This window comes from Myotis myotis, unplaced genomic scaffold (genome assembly GCF_014108235.1).
Source record: "Myotis myotis isolate mMyoMyo1 unplaced genomic scaffold, mMyoMyo1.p scaffold_m19_p_1, whole genome shotgun sequence".
In the NCBI taxonomy this organism is placed as follows: Eukaryota; Metazoa; Chordata; class Mammalia; order Chiroptera; family Vespertilionidae; genus Myotis; species Myotis myotis.
Window position 1 is genome coordinate 195,429,258 of NW_023416313.1, and position 20,463 is coordinate 195,449,720.

Here is a 20,463-nt window from a genome sequence, read left to right on the forward strand (position 1 = left end):
TTTTACAGAGAGGAAGGGAGAGTGATAGAGAGTTAGAAACATCGATGAGAGAGAAACATCGATCAGCTGCCTCCTGCACACTCCCTACTGGGGATGTGCCCACAACCAAGGTACATGCCCTTGACCGGAATCGAACCTGGGACCATTCAGTCCGTAGGCCGACGCTCTATCCACTGAGCCAAACCGGTTAGGGCTACATTCTGTTTTTTTTATTAAGTGTTTAAATTTACCCAGGGATGTTCAAAATATATGGTACTAAATAAAATTTAATGTATATCACTTTCCCCCCTAACCCACTAGGTGTCTCGAGAATTACAAATGCTACGGGAAACTTAAAGAGAAGATTGGGACTGACCTCCGCCGAATGGAAGCAGTTCTTGTGCAGTCCATGTCCCCGCTGCCAGTGTCCTACAAAGAAGCTTTAGAACGCTCAGAACAGAGCAAGGTAACAGTATTTGCAAATCTCCAGGAAGACTGGGTGCAAAAAAGGGGCAGAAAGCTGGCGGAGGCAGCAGGGAACGTGGCTCTGTGACACCCCACAGCAAGCTTCAACCTGACTTGTACCAAACTCAAGAAAATTCTTCCAACCAAAAGCCAAGGGGGAAAAATGAAGCAATGGTTCTGAGACTTAATTCGTAGTCGGGTTCACAGGACAGTCCTCTCCTGAGTGGCATCCTATCCTTATTGTTCACTTTTTCTAAAGCTTGACCCTTCATATTATTTTGTAGGACCTTGCTGGATGGATGACATGGAATTTAATGCAGTTGTCATAAGTGTTAAATTCCGGTTACTTCTTATATGCTCTCCTCAGCAATTTTAGTTTTTGCTTACTGTCATCTGTGAGAGTCTATGGTATTATGTTATTAGGATTTGGATGAGAACATTCTGAATAGTCTGTGCTTACTATCCATCCCAAAACAAAACATAAAACCAAAAAAAACGAACTAAAGCCTTGGTGGTTGATACACTGTATTGTCCAAATTAACTTCCTAGTAAAAGATGAGACTTACAGTAGAATAACAAAGTGGACTTTTAGTATTTTTAACCTTTAAAAGTATATCTTACTTGGGAAAATTGGCTTATGGGTCATTGTTTGTGCCCATAGTTTCAAATTCACATAGTGCAATACAATAATACATAGGTAATTCTCATCTGTCTCAAATTGGCTTTCAAAAGGACTAAAAAATTGATCACAAAATGCTTGTGGCTGATGTAAAATCATTTGCTATTCAAGATTTTAAAAAGTTCGTAACGTTCAGAAAGATCAATAGACATTATATTCTTCTTATCCCTTTTCTTTCCTAAGGCCTTGGTGTCAAATCTTATGTCAATTAAAGAAGAGTTTATGAAACTACGACAGGTCCTCAGACACCTGAGACCCACGTTCACAGATAGTGACGGCATGGGTCTGCTCAGAACCGTGTGGGCTCTGTGGGAGAAATGGCTGAGTTTGCTAGAAGTTGCTAAAGAATGGGAGATGTGGTGTGAAGAACTGAAGCAGGAGTGGAAATTTGTCAATGAAGAAGTGAGTGCTTCATTTTCTCTCTTTGTTAATCCTTACCTGAGGCTTTTCTTTTTTTCATTGATTTGTGAGCGAGAGACATGTCGATTGGATGCCTCCTGCATGTGCCCTGACCTGCAACCAAGGTACGTGCCCTGGACCGGGAATGGAACCCGAGACCCTTTGGTTTGTGGCCGATGCTCTAACCACTGAGCTGCTTGTTAGGGCGATGCTTCATTTTCAATAGTCAAACCATAGAGTTTTCCTTATAAGCATCTTTACATTGTTTTATTATTTTCGTTTTGTTTTTATATACAACAGGTCCTCAACCTCTGTCATTTGTTTTTTATCACATATGTGTAACACATAAATGTTTATAGAGGTCACATCCTACTAAAATAATCTCCAAGAAATGATTCAACTTTTTTTTTTTAATAGTGGAATATATTTGGTATCAGACGGTTCTTAGAAATAAGTGACTACTTGTTCATTCGAGCTTTAAGATCTTTATTGTGAAGATGAATTAAGCCCTCTTAAAAATAACTCTCTCAACCTGGCACTGAAGGTTAGAGTTAGGTAGTATTCATTCATAATCACCAACTACTTTGGAAATTAACTACAATTGTTGACTAAGGAAATGAACTATTGTTGTAAAGTCTGGGCCTAAAAATGTCTGATATTCTTTCTGAAAACCATCTCAAAGAAACTTAATATCTGTCAGTCACACATGTTCATTTAACTATGGTTCAGGACTTACACTTACATATATTTAGAAAGAACATTTAAAATAGTATAACATTATCTTAGAGTACTCTTTAATTCTTTAATTTTCCCAAAGGACGAGGTATAAATGAGGTACAAATCATAACATTAAATGAAAGTTCTTCTCTCTAATTCATGTCTGAATTCCTGCTGAATTTACTTGAGAGAGAAATATACTAATCAGTACTTCATTAGAGGAAGGATACATGCTTTGGGATTTAAATGTTTAGTACTATCATATTTTCTTGCTTAAAACTTGATATTCTTGAAAATGAATATCATTTTGGTGGTGGGGTTTGATGAGTAAATACATTATAAAGTATGCTTCTAGCGGAACTGCTGGCCTTGTTCTTTCCCGTTCATAATGACACTGTTTATTGAATTACTACAGTAGGCTGTGTGCAATGCTGAGAAGGCAGTTCACACATGGTGTCACTGAATCCTTGCATTGCACTCAGGACTGATTCCCATTTTATTGATAGAGAAACTGAGGCACTGGGAGATTTAAGTTGGCACAAGACGTTCCAGTGATTGAGCTGTAAGCTCCTGTGGGCTGGGACCACATCTGTTTTGCTCACCGTTGTAACTTTAGTATCCAACCAAGGCTTTGCACTTAGTGGGCTTAGTAAATATTTCTTGAGTGACAGCTCTTATTTAAACCCAAGTCTAAAGCTTTTTATTTTATTACATTGTCTCTCTACTGCTATATACCTATTTGCAATTATACTTTATTCAGACCACATTCCCTTAGCACTTTGTAATTATTCATAAAGCATTTTACAATATTTGCTAACAAAATGTGTTTTTCAAAGAGTAGCAAAAACAAAATATGTCCTCATAATGGGTGTTAATGGGTGTTTATTGAACATATGTCATACATAGTTCTGTGCTCTTTACATGTATTATCATTTATCCTCACAAGAATCCTAAAAGGTAGATATTTTTATAACCTTCATTCCATAGATGAGGAAAGTAAGACAGTGAGATTGAGTAACTTGCCCACAATCATGAGTGAGTGGTAGCAGTGGATTCAAATTTACACTCTGGAGTTTAAGGGCTAAAATATCAACTTAAATGATATTTACCCATACCAAATTGATGTAAGATTTTAAAATAGCTTTTATCCATTCAATAAAACTAGATCATCTAAAGGCCTATACATGCAAGGCCCTGTTAGTATGGTTGTAAATCTATATGTGATGAAATGAATTTCTGTTTTTAAAATGTTAGTAGTTATACAATAATTCAGTATCTTTATGGAATAAGTAGATTTTTAAAAACAAGCTCTGTTTACATTTACAAATTAAAAATCAATTTAAATTTTTATTAACTTCTTCCCTCTGTTTTCATGTGCTTGATTGAATTATTCACTTCTGGTTACTCAGAATCATTATTTTATGCTTGGGTGAACACAGTGTAAAGTCACATCTTCAAAGCTAATGGGGAGGAATAAAGCTGGCTTCTTCCCCTTGTACCAAAAGTCCAGAAGGCCTTTCTCTACCAGTTTCTATTTCTGCTGGTTACAGGATCTTCATTCTCCTTCACTGTGTTTACTTACGGTTTCTTCCCCCTTTCTAGACTCTACTTTATAATTGACTCGGAGCCTAAACATTTTATAATCAATTTTGTTGGAATTATGTGTCTAAGGAAAATCATTTAGGGGCTTGCAGAGGCTCTTGTATGTGGAAGAGTGGGCGCATAATCTTTGTGGCAACTATTTCCCTGATTTGGGCTGTATTCACCCTTTTTGGTATAAAGCTTGTTGAATTTTGACAAGTACCTCTAGTTATATGAGCACCAACAACATCCAGATTTAGAATGTTTTTATCGCCCCAGAGAGTTCCTGTGTGTCCCTTCGTAGGCATCTCCTTCCACCACCTCCAGCCCCTGGCAACCTTTACTCTGTTTTTGCATTTCCGGAATGTCACAGAAATGGACGCGGACAGTTTGTGGTCTTTCGAGTCTGGCTTCTCTTCACTAAGCGTGATGCATGTGAGATGCATTCCTGTTGCTGCTTGTTTTGATAGCTCATTTCTTTTTTTATTCCTGAGTAATAGTCTACTGGGCACGCACACGGCAGTTTGTTGATCCATTCATAGGCTGGAGAATTGCCTGGCTTTCGAGTACAATTATCATCCTAGTAAGAATTCTTCTTCCCCTTTTGTTCCCCTCCTTACTCACCGACCAGCTCACAGCAGGCAGCAGGGACTAGGACAGTGATGGCGAACCTATGACACACGTGTCAGAGGTGACATGCGAACTCATTTTTTTGGTTGATTTTTCTTTGTTAAATGGCATTTAAATATATAAAATAAATATCAAAAATATAAGTCTTTGTTTTACTATAGTTGGAAATATCAAAAAATTTCTGTATGTGACACGGCACCAGAGTTAAGTTAGGGTTTTTCAAAATGCTGACACACCGAGCTCAAAAGGTTTGCCATCACTGGACTAGGAGAACTGAAAGAAGGAAGGTCAGAGCCTTGGCTTGCGGTTTGCTCTTCCTGGGTCCTGGCTGCTGCAGGTGCCCCTTGAGCGTTCTCACCAGGCCCAGAAGCACCAGGAGATGTTCCGTTAAGTCCTGGTTCATAGACACAGTTCTTTCAACCCGGATGCATATTGGAAACCCTAGATGTACAATTACCTCTGTCAGTAGAGCAGCTCCTTTCTTTGCACGCTGGTTCTTTGTCAGGGGGGCTGCAAAACAACCCGTGGAACCTTTATCTCAGTCCCTGGTGGAAATGACAGCTGCCTGCACGAGAGCCAGGACTCCTGATGCAACTGGATTTAGGTTTGAGGGGACGGGAAGCACACGTACCATAACGGGGCCTCTCAGAGAGGGGCCAGTCTACACCTGCGCCCATGCATTCTAGCGACTGGGACTCAGCTGGGTTATATGGCCCAAGTGGTAACGCAGCCTATTCCACGCTCCACCCCTGGAGCAGTGCCTTCTTTTCTCCAGACCCGCCTCAACAATGGCAGCCGTCTGATGAACGCATCTGAGCCAAGTCAAGTGCAGCATATACTGCCTCCAAAGTCCCATAGACTCCCCCAGCATGGTGCTCTGAACCACTTGATCTTTACCTGAGAGGTTCTGCCGTGCCCCAGACCATTGGGCCCCTGGGAACTTAATGCTAGTATTCCTGAACTTTCCTCCATAGGTTGTACTTTCTACCCCAGGGCATCCAGGTCCTTGTTCATCATTTGAGTTAGCACGATATCATAAATGGAGTTGACCAGTATTATGCTCAGTAATGTCAAGATTGCGAGATGCCTGACTGGGTTGGAGCATTGAGGACAGTCCGCAGTGATAGGGGCAGACATGATAAATGAGCAGAGCCAGGGGGCGGGGGCAGGGGGGGGGGGGGGTGGCGGTGTTGAGGAGAGATGCAGAAGCAGATCTGATTGTCGTTATCTTCATTCTGAGCTCAGGGCTGATAGAACTTCAATTTCCATGTATGTGATGGATGAGGTCATGCATTTCTGGGTTCTGCACATCGCTGTTGGAAAATACATGATTAGGTCAGCATTTTGGGCTGCTTTCTCTGTGGGGTAGGTGTCAGGGTAATGAGGACATAGTGGACTTACTTTTTAAAAATATATTTTATTGATTTCAGAGAGGAAAAGAGAGGGAGAGAGATAGAAACATCAATGATGAGAGAGAATCATTGATTGGCTGCCTCCTGCACACCCCACACTGGGGGATTGAGCCTGTAACCCAGGCATATGCCCTGACCAGGAATCAAACCGTGACCTCCTGGTTCATAGGTTGATGCTCAAACACTGAGCCACACTATACTTTTCTGAGCATAGAGGGATCGATGTGAAAGAAAAGAGAACCATAGAGAAAGTGCCCAGTCGTTGCCCAGCCGCAGACTTAGTGGGTGCAGTTTGGTGGAGCTCATGCTAACCACCTGATGGGCATCTCAGGAGAAACCATGGCTGTATGCAACCGAAATCGGAAGGAGAAATTATTGATGAGAGTACTCAGCAGCGTTTCTTTCAGCTCATAACAGCAGCACTTTGCTTTAATCGCACATCTACAGGATCAATAGCGGGGAACTATGGGATTCTGGCAGTGCAGGTATAATATTCCCCTGTAAACAGACAGATATTACTTTGAAGTAGGATACGGCATTAGGGGCCCTCTGAGAACCAGCGCACAGACGGTTATGGTTGCCAAGGCCTGTTTCCAGTCCTGCAGTGGTAAGACTATATTTTACTGATTTTAGTCCTCTCTTTTTGTGTGTTGACTTAGGTTGAACGAGAAGCAATTATTTTAGATAATCTTCAAGAAGAACTCCCTGAAATTTCCAAAACGAAAGAGGCAGCCTCCACGGCGGAACTCTCTGAGCTGCTGGAGTGTCTACGCCAATACGAGGAGACCGCGGAGAAGCAGCAGCTGCTGCTGCTGCTGCTGCTCCAGCGCTGCCAAAGTGCCCAGCGCGCCCCCGCCTCCGGGAGCTCCACGGCGCCCGCCCCAGCCGTCCAGGAGATTACGGCTATGCAAGAACGATGCAATAAGTGAGAGTTTATGAACCACTGTTACGGAGACATGTTTGACAGCTCAGGTTTAAAATTTAGGAAACACTGACGTTCAAAAATACAAAATACAAGAGGCCTGGTGGGGTCCCCTCAGCCTAGCCTGCGACCACTCGCAATCTGGAACTCCTCGGGGGATGTCAGACTGCCAGTTTCAGCCCAAATCCCCCCCCCCCCCCCCACAGGTCTCAGTATGCATATAACATCTTTGGTTAATCTCTTCCCACCCTCCCTCCTCCCCCTTTCCTCTGAGATTCATCAGTCTGTTCCATGTTTCCATGCCTGTGCATTGAGCATCTGCCCCCCTGGTGGTCAGTTTATGTCACAGCGACTGGTCTAACAGTCACTTAGGCTTTTATATGGATAGAGTATAGAATAATGACAGGTGATATGACAGAATTGAGTTGAGTTAACACAGATTAAGTATAGGAAGGGATAGAAAAGATTATAATGATAAAACAAGCAAGTGTTCTTCATCTTGGTATTACTGAGGACAAATACACTTCGTTTTGTTTTGTGTTTGCTGTTTTTCTAAGTTAATAGTACATATTTATTATAGAAAGGTTAGAGAATGTGGGATATTATAAAGATTAATATAAACCTCACCTTTCATTTTACCACTCAGCAACAACCATTGCCAATCATTTCTTTCTCGTCATTTTTTAACTATGATTATACTTTTAAACAAATTGCAAACATATTACTATACTATTTTATATTCTGCAGAATCATTTATCAGCATACCATGTTTATTTGTCTATGCCATAAATGCTCTCTAAAACATAGCTCTAAAATCTTTCATCATGTGGATATGCCATCATTTATTTAACAAGCCCCCTAGTGTAGGAACTTTAAATTATATGTAATTTCTTTTACTTTTATAAAACCACTGCGGTGAATATTTTTATGCCACAATCTCCGTCTGCATCTGTAATGAATTCATTAAGAAAGATGCTGAGGAGCAGAGTCAGGGAGTCAGAGGCTACAGTACATTTACAGGGGGAAATGCCTGCCAAATAGCTCTCGGGAAAGACTTTACCCACCTAAAGGCCTCCACTGCAATTCTGGTTACATTCACAGCAAGTGGGGCAGCTGAGATAAAAGGCTAGTGGGGTTGTCTGTCCCCCAGAACCTACCATGTCTCTATTCTCACCTCTAAGACATGTTCGGGTGAACTCCAAGATTACATTGACAAAACAGGCTAGAGATGGCAAGTGTCATGTCAAGTTGAAGAGAGGGTATTTTGGGATTAAAGTTGTGGAGAGGGTTTTGATTGAGTGATGGAATTTGATACATGTTAGTATATATAGTATATAAATCATGGAAACTAGCACTCTTCTCAGAAAAAAATATTTTGTGAGCTATGCAGATATCATATTAATTATTGAAACAAAACTATTTCACAGATGAACAGGATAGAGGTACAATTTTATTTTGATGCTATATTTTAGGCTTTTTCAGAACGCTCAAAAGAATAAGGAATTGGTGCAGAATGAAATACAAGAGAGACATTCCTTCACAAAAGAATTAATGACGTTGAAGAATTTATTTCAACGGACCACATGTTCTTTGCAAAATATGGAATTACAAGACCACCCAGAAAGGACAGAACAGTTTGAGGTAAGTCAGAAATGAACTTGTAAATGTGGTGGCTACAGGTTTGCAGTCTTGAATCCAGAGTCCTTGGGTCAGAGTAACTCAGTGACTAGAGTGGAGGGAGCAGTCCCGGGGAGAGGAAAGCACGTGCAAAGGCCCTGTGGCACAGTGTGGGCAGAGCCACAGGAGATCAGTGTGGTTGGAGAGCAGAGGGTTAAAGCCAGGTTGGGGAGTAGGCCAGTTTGGACCAAGCAGCCCTTTTTCAACCATATTTTAAGTGTGTTTGGTGAACAAGGACCTCCGACCATTCCTGAGTAGCATGTTAAACAACTATCGTTTGTAGGATGTAATATCTAACCTCTGATAGGGAATTGTTTTTATTTACAACGCTTCTGACAGTAAATGTGTGGTTCCCGGCCCCCCTCCACCCCAGCCTATTCTGCAACTCCCTGTACACCAACTGGGTGTCCTAATATTCAGTTCAGTTCTAACACTAACTGCCAGGAGTTAGCACAGGCTAAGGGCTCAGTCCCACAAGACTGCCCCCACTTCACACACTCAATGGCAAGTCCCAGGCCTCTGGTACTTCTGACTGTCAGGCTACATATCCCCTCCTCAGGTTCAATAATTTGTTAGAATGTCTAACAGAAGTCAGGGAAACAGTGCCCTGGCTGGTTTGGCTCAGTGGATAGAGGGTTGGCCTGCGGACTGAAAGGTCCTGGGTTCGATTCTGATCAAGGGCACACGCCCAGGTTGCAGGGTCAATCCCCAGTAGGGGGCGTGCCAGGAGGCAGCCGATCAATGATTCTCTCATCATTGATGTTTCTCTCTCTCTCCCTCTCCTTTCCTCTCTGAAATCAATAAAAATATATTTTAAAAAAAAAGAAGTCAGGGAAACACTTTACTTACTATTACCGATTTATTGTGAAGGATGCACCTCAGGAACAGCCAAAGGGAAGAGATGCATAGGGCAAGGGATGAGGGGCTCCATACCCCCACTGTGTGTGCCGCTGTCCTAGCACCTCACTGTGTTCAACTCCAATTGTCGTTTAGGGGTTTGTATGGAGGGTCCATTACGTAGCCATGATTGGTTAAATCATTGATCGTTAGTGATTATCTCAACCTCTGGCCCCTCCCCTTTCCCAGTGGATGGGAAGTGAAGCAGAAATTTCATTCCAACGGTTACCAACTACATGGGCTCATTCTCCTGCATGCACCAAAGCCCAATCAAATGCCAATAGGAGCTTGTAGCAAAGAAAGTAATGGTTGATTAGTTCAGGAAATGAAGCCAAACCCGGAACCACAGGTGAGCATTGCTCTAAGCCTGGCCCCCTGAAGGCTTCCGGGGATGGGCGTATAGGGAAAATCACTAATCATGGTGGCTAAGGGAGCTAGGGTCCTGTTTAGGTCCTGGTCTTGTTGATTGATCAGCACTTGGGTAGGGAGTAGTTGATCATTGCATCTGGTCCTGACGTCAGCCATGGCGTTGCTCTGTCTGGTTTTGCAAGGGTCTGGCTGGGGGAGTCGTTCCGCTTTTCTGGGTCTAGAGCTGAAACACAACTGAGGCCTCGATGCTGTCTCTAGTTTGACTGAAACTCTGTCTCTGTGGTCAGCAGACCCAGGCCTTTGTCCCTAAGATTATTTGATGCCAACCAGAACCTCTGTGTCCCGAGGGCTTAATGATCAAAGTGCAAAGGAAAGGGGCCTGGGTGAGCCAGGGTGCCCCTAGGCTGGGCAAGGCCAGTTTGAACCAGAAGGGAAGAAGGAGATGCGGTCAGATTAAAGAAAGGAAGTTTCTGTGGGGTTACAAGTGTTGGTTCCTCTGGCAACCAGCCCCCATCGTGTAGCTAGCTAGGGGCACCGCAAGAGTCATCTCCTTTGCATAAACTCAGGTTTGGGTGGAAACATAAATAGCAAAAGATGCTCCTCTCACCACATTTAGGAAATTTCAAGAGTTTTAGAAGCCTGGCCAGAAACCAGTGGTGAAAACCAAATGTATATATTACAACACAGTAGCCCAGGAGTTACGCACACACCTCGGCGTCCTTTAGGAACTCACTTTTTTCAGGATGATCTCTTATTCCGGTCCAGTGATATCAGGCAAAAATGACAAGTGCGGAAGTTTATTCAAAAGCCGCGCACGGTTGTTCATCGGAGTTGGTTAGCGGTGCTGAAAGGGGGAACTTCCACAGACAGACGTCGTCTTCGCGGGGAAGCCATCCATGTGCAGCTCTGAACGAAGACCTGTACTGCTAGGCCCAGATAAAACAGGGGGACACCAGACCTCAAACCCCGCCTTTGCCTGCCTGGCATTGTCCTTTCCCCTTCCCTCTCTAGCTGTGTTCTCCGCTGAGGGTTGAGAAAAGGAAAACAGTGACGCATCGTGGAGTCATTCAAAATCGGACCCGTTCTTCCGTGCAGCGACTCAGCCCATTAGCACAAATAATGCTGCTAAACAGCTCCTCTCAAAACAAAGCAAACCCCAAAGCGCCGCCGCGGAGTCAGAGAGTATTTTTCCACTTGATCTTTGGGAAACTTTCCCAAACAAATGAGTTTCTCCTTTATAATTAGTGCAGGAGAACGTAGATCAGATTTTGTTTCTAGGCCACAACCAATGGACCATTTGTTCAGGTTTCTTTTATCTCCTGAAACCCACATTCTTCGCCTGGAACTGGAACCCTCCTCTTTGAAAGAAGTGGAGCTCCACCGGGCTGTCTCATTACATGAAAGCAGACACTTCTGCTTTAAGCCCAAGGGCTTTTAGTGGCCTTGAGTCATTGTGATGATAATGTAGGAAGAAGCAGAAAATGGCAACAAGTTAATAACAAAACAAAAAAAAAAAGAGAGAGAGAGAAACTTCTTTGAAACTTTTTGCTACTTGCAGGTTTTTAGATCAAGGCTGCCACTGCGATACAGTTAAATCCTAGAGGTACTTTAGAAGCAGGAGATGTTGTAATGTCTCCTCAGGACAATGGTCTGACACTGTGAAGAGATATCAAGTTTAATTCTTACAAATTAGCAAGCATCATCTGACCAAAAGGAGTATCTCCCAGGCTTAATCAGCTTGTATCGATAGTGAGGCTTTGTCATGCAAAATGTGCTCATGGAAATCATAAAGATGCGTGGCAAAGCTGCTTTTGTGTCTAGAGGTAAACGCGTCCCCAGTCCTGTGAGCATTGAAACTTTCGTGATGTTTTCAGGAGCTCCAGAGCACCTCTAAGAAAGGGACGCTAGCGTTTGAGAATATTATGGAAAAACTCCGAATCAAGTATTCTGAAATGTACACCATAGTTCCCGCCGAGATTGACGCGCAGGTGGAAGAATGCAGAAAAGCTTTGGAGGACCTAGAGGAGAAGGTAACAATACCGTTTGTCCTAGTGTTATTATTTGTGGCGTTGGGTGAATAGAAAGAAGAAATGTCACTTGATATTATATTTCCTTTGCCTTGATTTCAGCTATAACTGTTTTTATAGAGTTTGGTTAAGTGACAATGTTGTGTATTGAATACTGAGATGAAATCGCTCTAAAAGTGACATGAAAAAACAGAATTAGGTAATCTGTTTACTTTTAGCTGTCAAGATGCGTAGTTTTTCTTCTCTTGCATTTAAAAATAGTGATGGGTTATCTTTCACTTGCCTTTTTTTTAAAAAAACAACAACTGGACAATCAGTTTAAAATTACAGACATGGGGAATACGTTGTTTTAAAACGTATTCCCTGTACATTTTTAAATAGCAACCCAGGGCAGTACGAATACACATTTCACAAGACACTGGGAATAGCACTTAGCACACAGTGTCTTCCTGATAGTGGTGGGCACACAGTTCTCATAAATCACACCTGGGCACATCCTTACACCTGCAAGTCCAGGTAAGGACTGGGGACTGTTTCATAGTCCAGGCTTAGGAGTTCAGCAATGTTATTGAATCATAAAAAGGCAGGCCAAATCCAGCAGAACTAAATTCTGTTCTATTTGGCATCCACAGAAGGATTTTTGTATTGCTTTTTAGAGCCAAGAATACCTCTAACTTAGTTAATTAAATAGACACTAAATGCACACAAAATAAGATTTCAAACTTAGTTAACTTCTATGCAGATTTCTTGGGAAAATCCAACCTGTGTAAACTCCTAATGTATATTTACAAGAAATCTTGTTGCCTTAACATACAATAATATCTGTTATGAGGTACTTTCCCAAGAATCATGTACTATTGATTTTATTTTAAGAGAATACAAAATGCTTTGAGAGAGAACTAAATTCGTTCTTGTGACCGCCTCATGTGAAAAACCCCTAACCAAGTGAATTAATGAACAAAATCTGTCTTGAATTTAAGGTTGAACATTTCACCCGTAGCTTGTGTGTTTGTTGCGAACAGCGACTGGTTTTTATTGTGCGATGTGTCTAAAGCAGTGCCATTCTGTGTGTGTTGGTCAGGCAGCGTCCTTTTCCTAAATCACCATCTCTCCTAATGTTCCTAAGTGAGGTTCATCGCTGCCCGGAGGATAACTGCCCCACATACCAGAAAACTTCATTTTGTGGTCATTTGTTACATAACAATAAAAAGTTACACAGTGATTTAAAAAACCCAGTATAGGATTACATTTTTCTCTCAAGAATTCCTGACTGTGCTGTATGGTCTTTGAAATAAGTCATTTTATAAAAGTATCAACAGCTTGATGTTGTGCAAGAGCCTGGGCTCTGGAGTCCGGCAACTTGGGGCTTCTCGGGACCAGTTCAGCCACTACCTTAATATCTGATCTTAATTTAAACAAGTCATTTAGCCTGTGTTTATCTTCTGCATCTGTATACTATTTTTATTGGGTTGTTCTTGTCGCGATGGTTGTGCAGATACAGTGGTGTTTGAAAGAGTTAAAGGATTGCATAAAAGCATAAATTATTACTTAGTTACTGAGTGGCTGCCGGAAGAAAACCTTATCATCATAGCCTAAAGAATAAGCAAGCACACGAGCTAATCCGGTTTTTGAAAAATGACACATTCCGCATACAGTTATGACCTTTCCTAGTCCAAGTTATATTCTTAAGCAAATCATTCAGGTGAGAAATTACACTGTGCGGTTAGATTTCTGAGTCCCGTGAAAACGGTCCAGAAACGCTCACACCGCGGACACTAAGCTTTGTGCGTCCTCAAGGCTATTTCACCCTAATGACTGTGAAGGCGGGAATCACATTTTTAAAGTCAGCTTGAGCATAAGTTCGATTTTATTGAAAACAGTTCCTCATAAAATGGAGAGAGACTGTATAATAAATAATTTCTCTCTCAGGAATTCTTTCATATCACTTGCTCCGCGGGGGTATGTTTCAAACAGTCCACTCAGTGGTTTTGCCCCACATAACCCATCGCTGTAAGTATATACTGTGGATTACATTCAACAAATTTGTATTTGTGGTTTTCTCTCTTTTTTTTAATCTTTGGTTGGATTTAACAGATTGGGTGGGCACAGCTGCCATTTCCTAGTCTGCTAACGTACCCTCTCATTAACGCATTAGCCAGTATGGTTTGGAATTTTTCCCAGAACTGTTAAAAGGTTTTTTTATAAGTAAAAGCACATAACAGTGTGGTTAACCCTTTTATCATTTGGACCTGGGAATAGAGTGCAGAAAACAGTTTCTAACTAAACCAAATGTGTCTGTCTCCCACTGTCACAGATTAGCAACGAAGTCTTGAAAAGTTCACCGTCATATGCAATGAGTAGAAAAATAGATGAAATTAACAAGGGGCTTCACAAGGTTGAAAAGATGTTGCAGCAGAAAAGCAAAAGTATTGAGAAAGCTCAAGAAATTCAAAAGGTAACATTCTCATTTAACTTCCTTCAGCACTTGGTGTTCCCCCGTTCACCCATCATCGCGGGGCGTGCTTTGGGATTAATCTGACCTAAGGAGATCTGAACCCAGATCCGCAGGGCGCCCGCCTCCTGAGAAAGTGTGGTGGAGAAGAATCGGTCTCAGTTTTTTCATGGTGGGAATATACTCAACCCCCCCGGAGAGCCTACGATTGTAAACTGGCCTTTTCACAAGTAAAGGAGAGTAAGGATCTTACCTTAGTTAGACTGATATAAAAAGCTTATAAATACATAAATATATAAAACGAAGGCTAACATGTTTCTGTGTTGGAGCATTTCTTAGAGTCTGTGGCTTTCTAAAGTGAAATATTATTGGAGGATAAAATATGGAACATTTATGACACTTATTTGGTAGGCAAATAGAAATACAATAACAATAAATATTTCAGTAGGATTTGAATAGTTTTAGCAGCTTTTCTTTAGACTGCCAGGGAAAACAAGAAAATAGAAGTTCCAATTTTATTTTCCTTGTAAAAAGTCTTAAGAAATAAAGTCTTAGATAAAACTGTACAGTAACATAATAGTCCCCCTCGAAACTCCCAAGTAAACCTGCATATAGAGAGCATTCTTATTCTAATCTACATTTTAAGGAAACTTTCTAATATAAATGGAGACTTTTAAAAATAGGTCCGAGTATGGCTCGCCTTTGGACAAAATCTTGGACTCTTAGTAAATAGAGGAATCTCATTCAAGCAATAAGATTTTCTCCTTTCTAGAAATTATGTTCTTCAGCAAACACTCAGTAAGAATTACATATATCACCTTTGAGACATCCTCTGGCAACCTATCCATTTCTTGAGCCCAGAGTGGTTGCTGCCAATACCTGTGGATAGAATTTGCAGCCACTGCATTGATCCTGAGTTTGAACTGGCACTTTCTATAAGTTTTATTTTCGTACTTAATAAAAAATTGTCTTTTAGAGGGTACACATGTGTACTGGTCTGAAGAGGTTTAAATATTAACCGAAGCCTTTTATAAACATAATGTTAATTCTTCACTCTTGAAAGATGAGGGTTGTGTTGACCTTGTTTGGTGTCGTTCATCTCTGGACAAGTCCAGGTCTTCCTGCTCCCTTACCTCTCATTGTACTGAAGTGAATACTGTTGGGGTTAAGACACCTCAGAAAAAGTGTGTGTTTTTTTTCTCAGTTTAGGTCATGAGTGACGGCTGGGCGTACGTGAATAACTGTGCCTGTGGTATTGTTTTGGTAGCATTTACAAGTGCCGATAGCGTGTGAACACTAGGAATTAACACAGTAAGCCTTGGTACCTGCATTCAGATGGCCTCATGCTTTCCTTCTGCAGGAAATGTGGGATGAGCTAGACCTCTGGCATTCCAAGCTAAACGAGCTGGACTCGGAGGTTCATGACGTCGTGGAGCAGGACCCGGGGCAGGCTCAGGAATGGATGGACAGCCTGATGGTTCCTTTCCAGCAGTATCAGCAGGTGTCCCAGAGAGCAGAGGCTAGAACCTCACAGCTGAATAAGGTGCGGCGGGAACGGGACGGCTACACAGAGCATGTGGTGGTGTCGAGGTGGATTTAAGACAAAAATCAGTTTCCCTCACAGCCACACGACAGGTTCAGGTGGGCACCGAGGGCATAGATTTCGCTGCTGGCCCAGGCGGGAAGTCTAACTGGGCAGGCAGAGGAAGTATCCGGAAGTTGGACCCCAGCACCGCATTTCCGGCGGCAATCTCAGGAGCCCAGGGAGGAGCCAGCCACATACAAATCAGGTTTTCAGAATGAAGCATACAGTGGGAACCAGACTAAGGTTAATGCAAAACCCTTGCTGCGGCCCGTAGCTTTGGGATAGAACTTAAGTCCTTTTCAGCTACGGTCAGGATTAGTCTTAAAAGTTGGAAGAATGAGAACTGGAGGGGGTGGGCCTGCAACTGAAAACCTCAAATTCTTCATTCTACAATCAGTCCAGCCCGTGTGGCTCAGTGGTTGAGTATCGACCTATGAGCCAGGAGGTCACAGTTTGATTTCTGGTCAGGGCACATGCTGGGGTTTCGGGCTCGATCCCCAGTAGGGGGTGTGCAGGAGGCAGCCCATCAATGATTCTCATCATTGATGTTTCTATCTCTTTCTTTCTCTCCCTTCCTCTCTCTGAAATCAATTTAAAAACCAACATTAAAAAAAGAATCATTCAACTCAGGTAGAGAGCATCAGTCAGACTGAGCTTGGCACCACCTCTCTTTCACAGGCCACAGTTAAGATGGAGGAATATCATGATCTTTTGAAGAGCACTGAGACCTGGATAGAAAACACCAGTCGTTTGCTGGCTAACCCTGCTGACTATGACTCTTCAAAGACACTGAGTCACCACGCCAGCACCCTTCAGGTAAGCGTTCCTAGTGTTTCCTGGGTGTCATAGAATGTACAGGATGATCAGCGGCTTAGCTAACCGTCATGGTGTTTCTGCGCCTGCTCCCCCCACTCGCCTTTCCCTGAAAAACCACCTTCCCTTCATCCACACCAGATGGCAGAAGGGAGTTTGGAAGACTGGTGGGCTCTAAGGGCTTTTGGAGGCCAGGATCTTGTTCTTTCTGTCCTGGTAACTACCACGTGACTTTTTGGGTAATTTATTGTCTCCTCCATGGGCCTTGGTTCCTCCGACTGTGAAGTAAGAATGTTGTTCTGCCTGGTGATGGCTTTGGTTGGCAGAATTCTGCGATGGCTCCCGATATTCTTGTCTCTTGGGGGACATGACCTGTATAAAACCCTCCCCTTGAGTGTGGGCAGGAATATGAGTATGTGATGAGATGGCCACTCCCTCGATTAGGTTACATTATCATATTCCTAAGGTAATGGGACACTCACTCCCGTGCATACATGATTAATCATGGTTATATGGGCATTAGACTCCCTGGTAGCAGACTGGAGAGAGATTTTCCTGCTGGTTTGAGGAAGTAAGCTGCCATGTAATGAGGACCATGGGGTTAGGATCCCAGAGCAGCCTCTAGAAGCTGAGAGTGAACCCCGGTCAACAGCCAGCAAGAAAATTGGGATCTCAGTCCTACTCCTGAGTCCTGCCCGCAGCCTGAATGAACTTAGAGGAGAAACCCGTGCTCCAGATGGCAACTCCATTGCAGCCTTGTAACCTCCTGAGCAGAACACCTACCTAACCTGGTCCTGGGCTCTTGAGCCATGGAATCTGCGAGATAATACATTTGTTTTATTTTGAGGCTGCTAAGTTTGTGGTAATTAGTTACACAGCATTAACCGAGTCCATGGTTCCCACCAAGCCTAGCATCCATGGTTCCAGATTCCCTGTCCTTCCAGGTGCTCCACAGGGACCCTGTCTCCTTGCTGGCTTACAGAGACAACACAAGTGGAAGTATTTTTCTATTCGGGGCCATGGCTGCGAGATCTTCCAACTGCCAAGTATTGGCTCCAGTTTTATTATGAAGGCACTAGAGGCCCAGTACATGAAATTCATGCATAGGTAGGTTCCCTAGGCCTGGCTGACGATCAGGGCCTTCCCACTGCCGGCTGGGGCCTGCCTTCCGGCTGCCAGCCAGGGCCTTCTTCCCCAGCTGCCAGCTGCCGACCAGGGCCTTCTTTCGTTCCACACTGCCCCCTGGTGGTCAGGGCACGTCATAGCGAGTGATCGAACTCCCGGTCTCCTGGTCGAACTCCAGAGGGGACACTTTGCATATTAGCCTTTTATATATATACTAGAGGCCCGGTGCACAAAATTCTTGCGGGGGGGGGGGGGGGGCGGGGCAGGGCAGGCCCTCAGCCCAGCCTGCACCATCTCCAATCCAGGATCTCTCTCACAATCCGGAATCGCTGGCTCCTAACTGCTCACCTGCCAGCCTGATCACCCCTAACTGCCTTTGCCTGCCAGCCTGATTGCCCCTAACTGGCCCCCTGCCTTCCTGGTCGCCCCCAACTGCCTCCCCTGCCATCCTGGTTGCCCCACGCAGCCTGCTGTTCAGTCATCCGTCTAGTTGTTTCGGTCGTGACGGCCTCTGGCTTTTTATGTATCAGGATAGCTATTTCACTTCTCTCATACTAGTTAGCCACATGTAAGAATCTCTTCGGAGAAAGTTTATTCTATAACTCTTAGAGTAACCAGACCTCAGTTGATCCGACTTCTTTTTGTATCTGCAGGGATAGCACAGTGTATTCCTAAGTGAACCACTGCCTTCAGACCTTCCTGATGTTTAAGATTCGTTGGCATATTTTACCCCTAAGTACTCCTGTGGGAATAATTGTAAAGATGCTACATTTTCACCCATTTGTTTCTTTTCTTCCCCTTGCCGGTGATTTCTGCCTGCACCTCCACATCCCCCTTTATTTTAAATCACCTTTGTTTTTCAACATATTAAGGAGGTTGCAAAGACAAAAGAGAGAAATGATACCTTTTCCCTCAAATATTTATTATAAGATTTAAAAAACAAAGCAAAACACTGTACAAAAGTGAACAGGCCAAAGCAGTTGGACTTTGCTACTTTCTACTGACATGAATGTAAAAGTGTGCAAGCCTTTATGAGCTAGAGCTGAGAGAACTCTAGTTTATGAGCTTAGAAGTAGGGAGAAGGGGAGATGCAGGCTGATTTCCCACGAGATGTACCCGAATAAATCTCCCAAAGGAAAGTAAGTCGCAAATAACTCTTCATATGTGAATACCCCATGTTATCCCTATTTTGAAAATAGTTGTTCGACTTTTGGGATACATTTTTGCATTTTTCTAGCATTACCAGGAATGATTTTTAAAATGACTCTTAAAGGTATCAAAACTCTCAAATAAGCTGTAAAAGTCTGTTTTTCTGGCACTATATCTTTCAATGTGGGTTGTATTTGCTAAGATGGGTTTTTACAACCTAAAGATACTGTTCATAACCAAAGACTGCTATTGTAATGAAGAATCATAGGAACATAAATTTCATTGTAAAAATAGGAAAACAACTGATTTTTTTTAATCAACTAAGTTAAGGTATAATTTAGATACAGTAAAATATACCTACTTTAATTCACAGCTAGATGAAATTTTTTAGATGAGTTCTGATAAAGGCATACAATTATGTAACCACCACCACCACCACCATCACCACCACCACCACCACCACCGTCAAGAACATTCCCATCACCCCAAGGAGTTTCCTCACACTCCTCTGCAGGCAGTCCCCTTTCGCCCATCTTCAGCCGTGCGTCACCCCTTACTCCTGTTACTGTAGTTTTGCCTTTTGTACAGCATCCTATAAATAGAACCATATAGTATGTAGAATTTTGTGCCTGACTTCTTTTACTTAGCATAATGTTTTTGAGTTTCATGTCGTTTGTTAGGTTTATAGGTAGTTTATTTTTTTTACATATTTTTATTGATTTCCGAGAGGAAGGGAGAGGGAGAGAGAGATAGAAACATCAATCATGAGAGATAATCATTGATTGGCGGCCTTCTGCACGCCCCACACTGGGGATCCAGCCCACAACCCAGGCATGTGCCCTTGACTGATATGAACCTGGGACCCTTCAGTCCGCAGGTCGATGCTTTATCCACTGAGCCAAACGGGCGAGGGCGGTCGTTTATTCTTTTGATTGCTGACCAATATTCCACTAATGGGGAAATATGCCATGTCTTTATCCCTTCACCAGGTAATGGACATTTGGGTTGTTTCACGTTCTGGCCCATGTGTTTGATTATCTACTGACATGTAGCAAATGACTCCAGAAGTTTTAGCAGCTTAAAACAACAAGCACTTGTTATCTCACAGTTAATGTGGGTCAGGAATCCAGGCATGGCTTCCCCGGGTGCCCCTGGCTCAAGGTCTCTCAGGAGAATGCAGTCCAGGTGTCGGCCAAGGCTGTGGGCTGGTCTGAAGGCTCCCTTTGGTTAGGGAGGCAGCAGGATTCACATCCAAGCTCACTCACAGGCCTCATTAGACCCACTTCCACACACAGACGTGCGGGCCTCCTCACAGGGCTGCCTCATGGCATGGCAGCTGGCTTCCCTCTCCGTAAACAGCCTTAAAGAGAGTGAGAGGGGCTCCTAAGACAGAAACAGCTTTTACAGACTCTAATCTTAGAAATGACACCACTTCCTTGCTTCTGCCATGTTTTATTAAAAGTAAATCACTGAGCCCAGGGTTGATAAGGCCATGAATAGCAGGAGATGATCACTGGGGGCCAACTTAGAAGCTTCCTACCCCAGGCTTTTAGGAGCACAGATGCTGTGAACATTCATACTTAAA

The 20,463-nt window shown here is 43.0% G+C and overlaps 1 protein-coding gene across 13 annotated transcripts in view; it reads left to right on the forward strand.

The window, feature by feature from the left end:
* The window catches only part of SYNE2 (spectrin repeat containing nuclear envelope protein 2), a 301,595-nt gene that overhangs the window by 162,776 nt on the left and 118,356 nt on the right, over positions 1-20,463 (forward strand). For all 13 annotated transcript variants that reach the window (XR_004967589.1, XM_036309562.1, XM_036309545.1 and 10 more), the window contains 8 exons: positions 301-445; positions 1,307-1,525; positions 6,522-6,787; positions 8,257-8,425; positions 11,602-11,757; positions 14,069-14,209; positions 15,567-15,749; positions 16,470-16,607. Coding sequence is in view for 12 of the 13 variants with exons in the window: in XM_036309562.1 (XP_036165455.1) it covers positions 301-445; positions 1,307-1,525; positions 6,522-6,787; positions 8,257-8,425; positions 11,602-11,757; positions 14,069-14,209; positions 15,567-15,749; positions 16,470-16,607 (1,417 nt within the window). In the remaining variant the exon portion in view is untranslated. The remainder of the gene's footprint in view (positions 1-300; positions 446-1,306; positions 1,526-6,521; positions 6,788-8,256; positions 8,426-11,601; positions 11,758-14,068; positions 14,210-15,566; positions 15,750-16,469; positions 16,608-20,463) is intronic.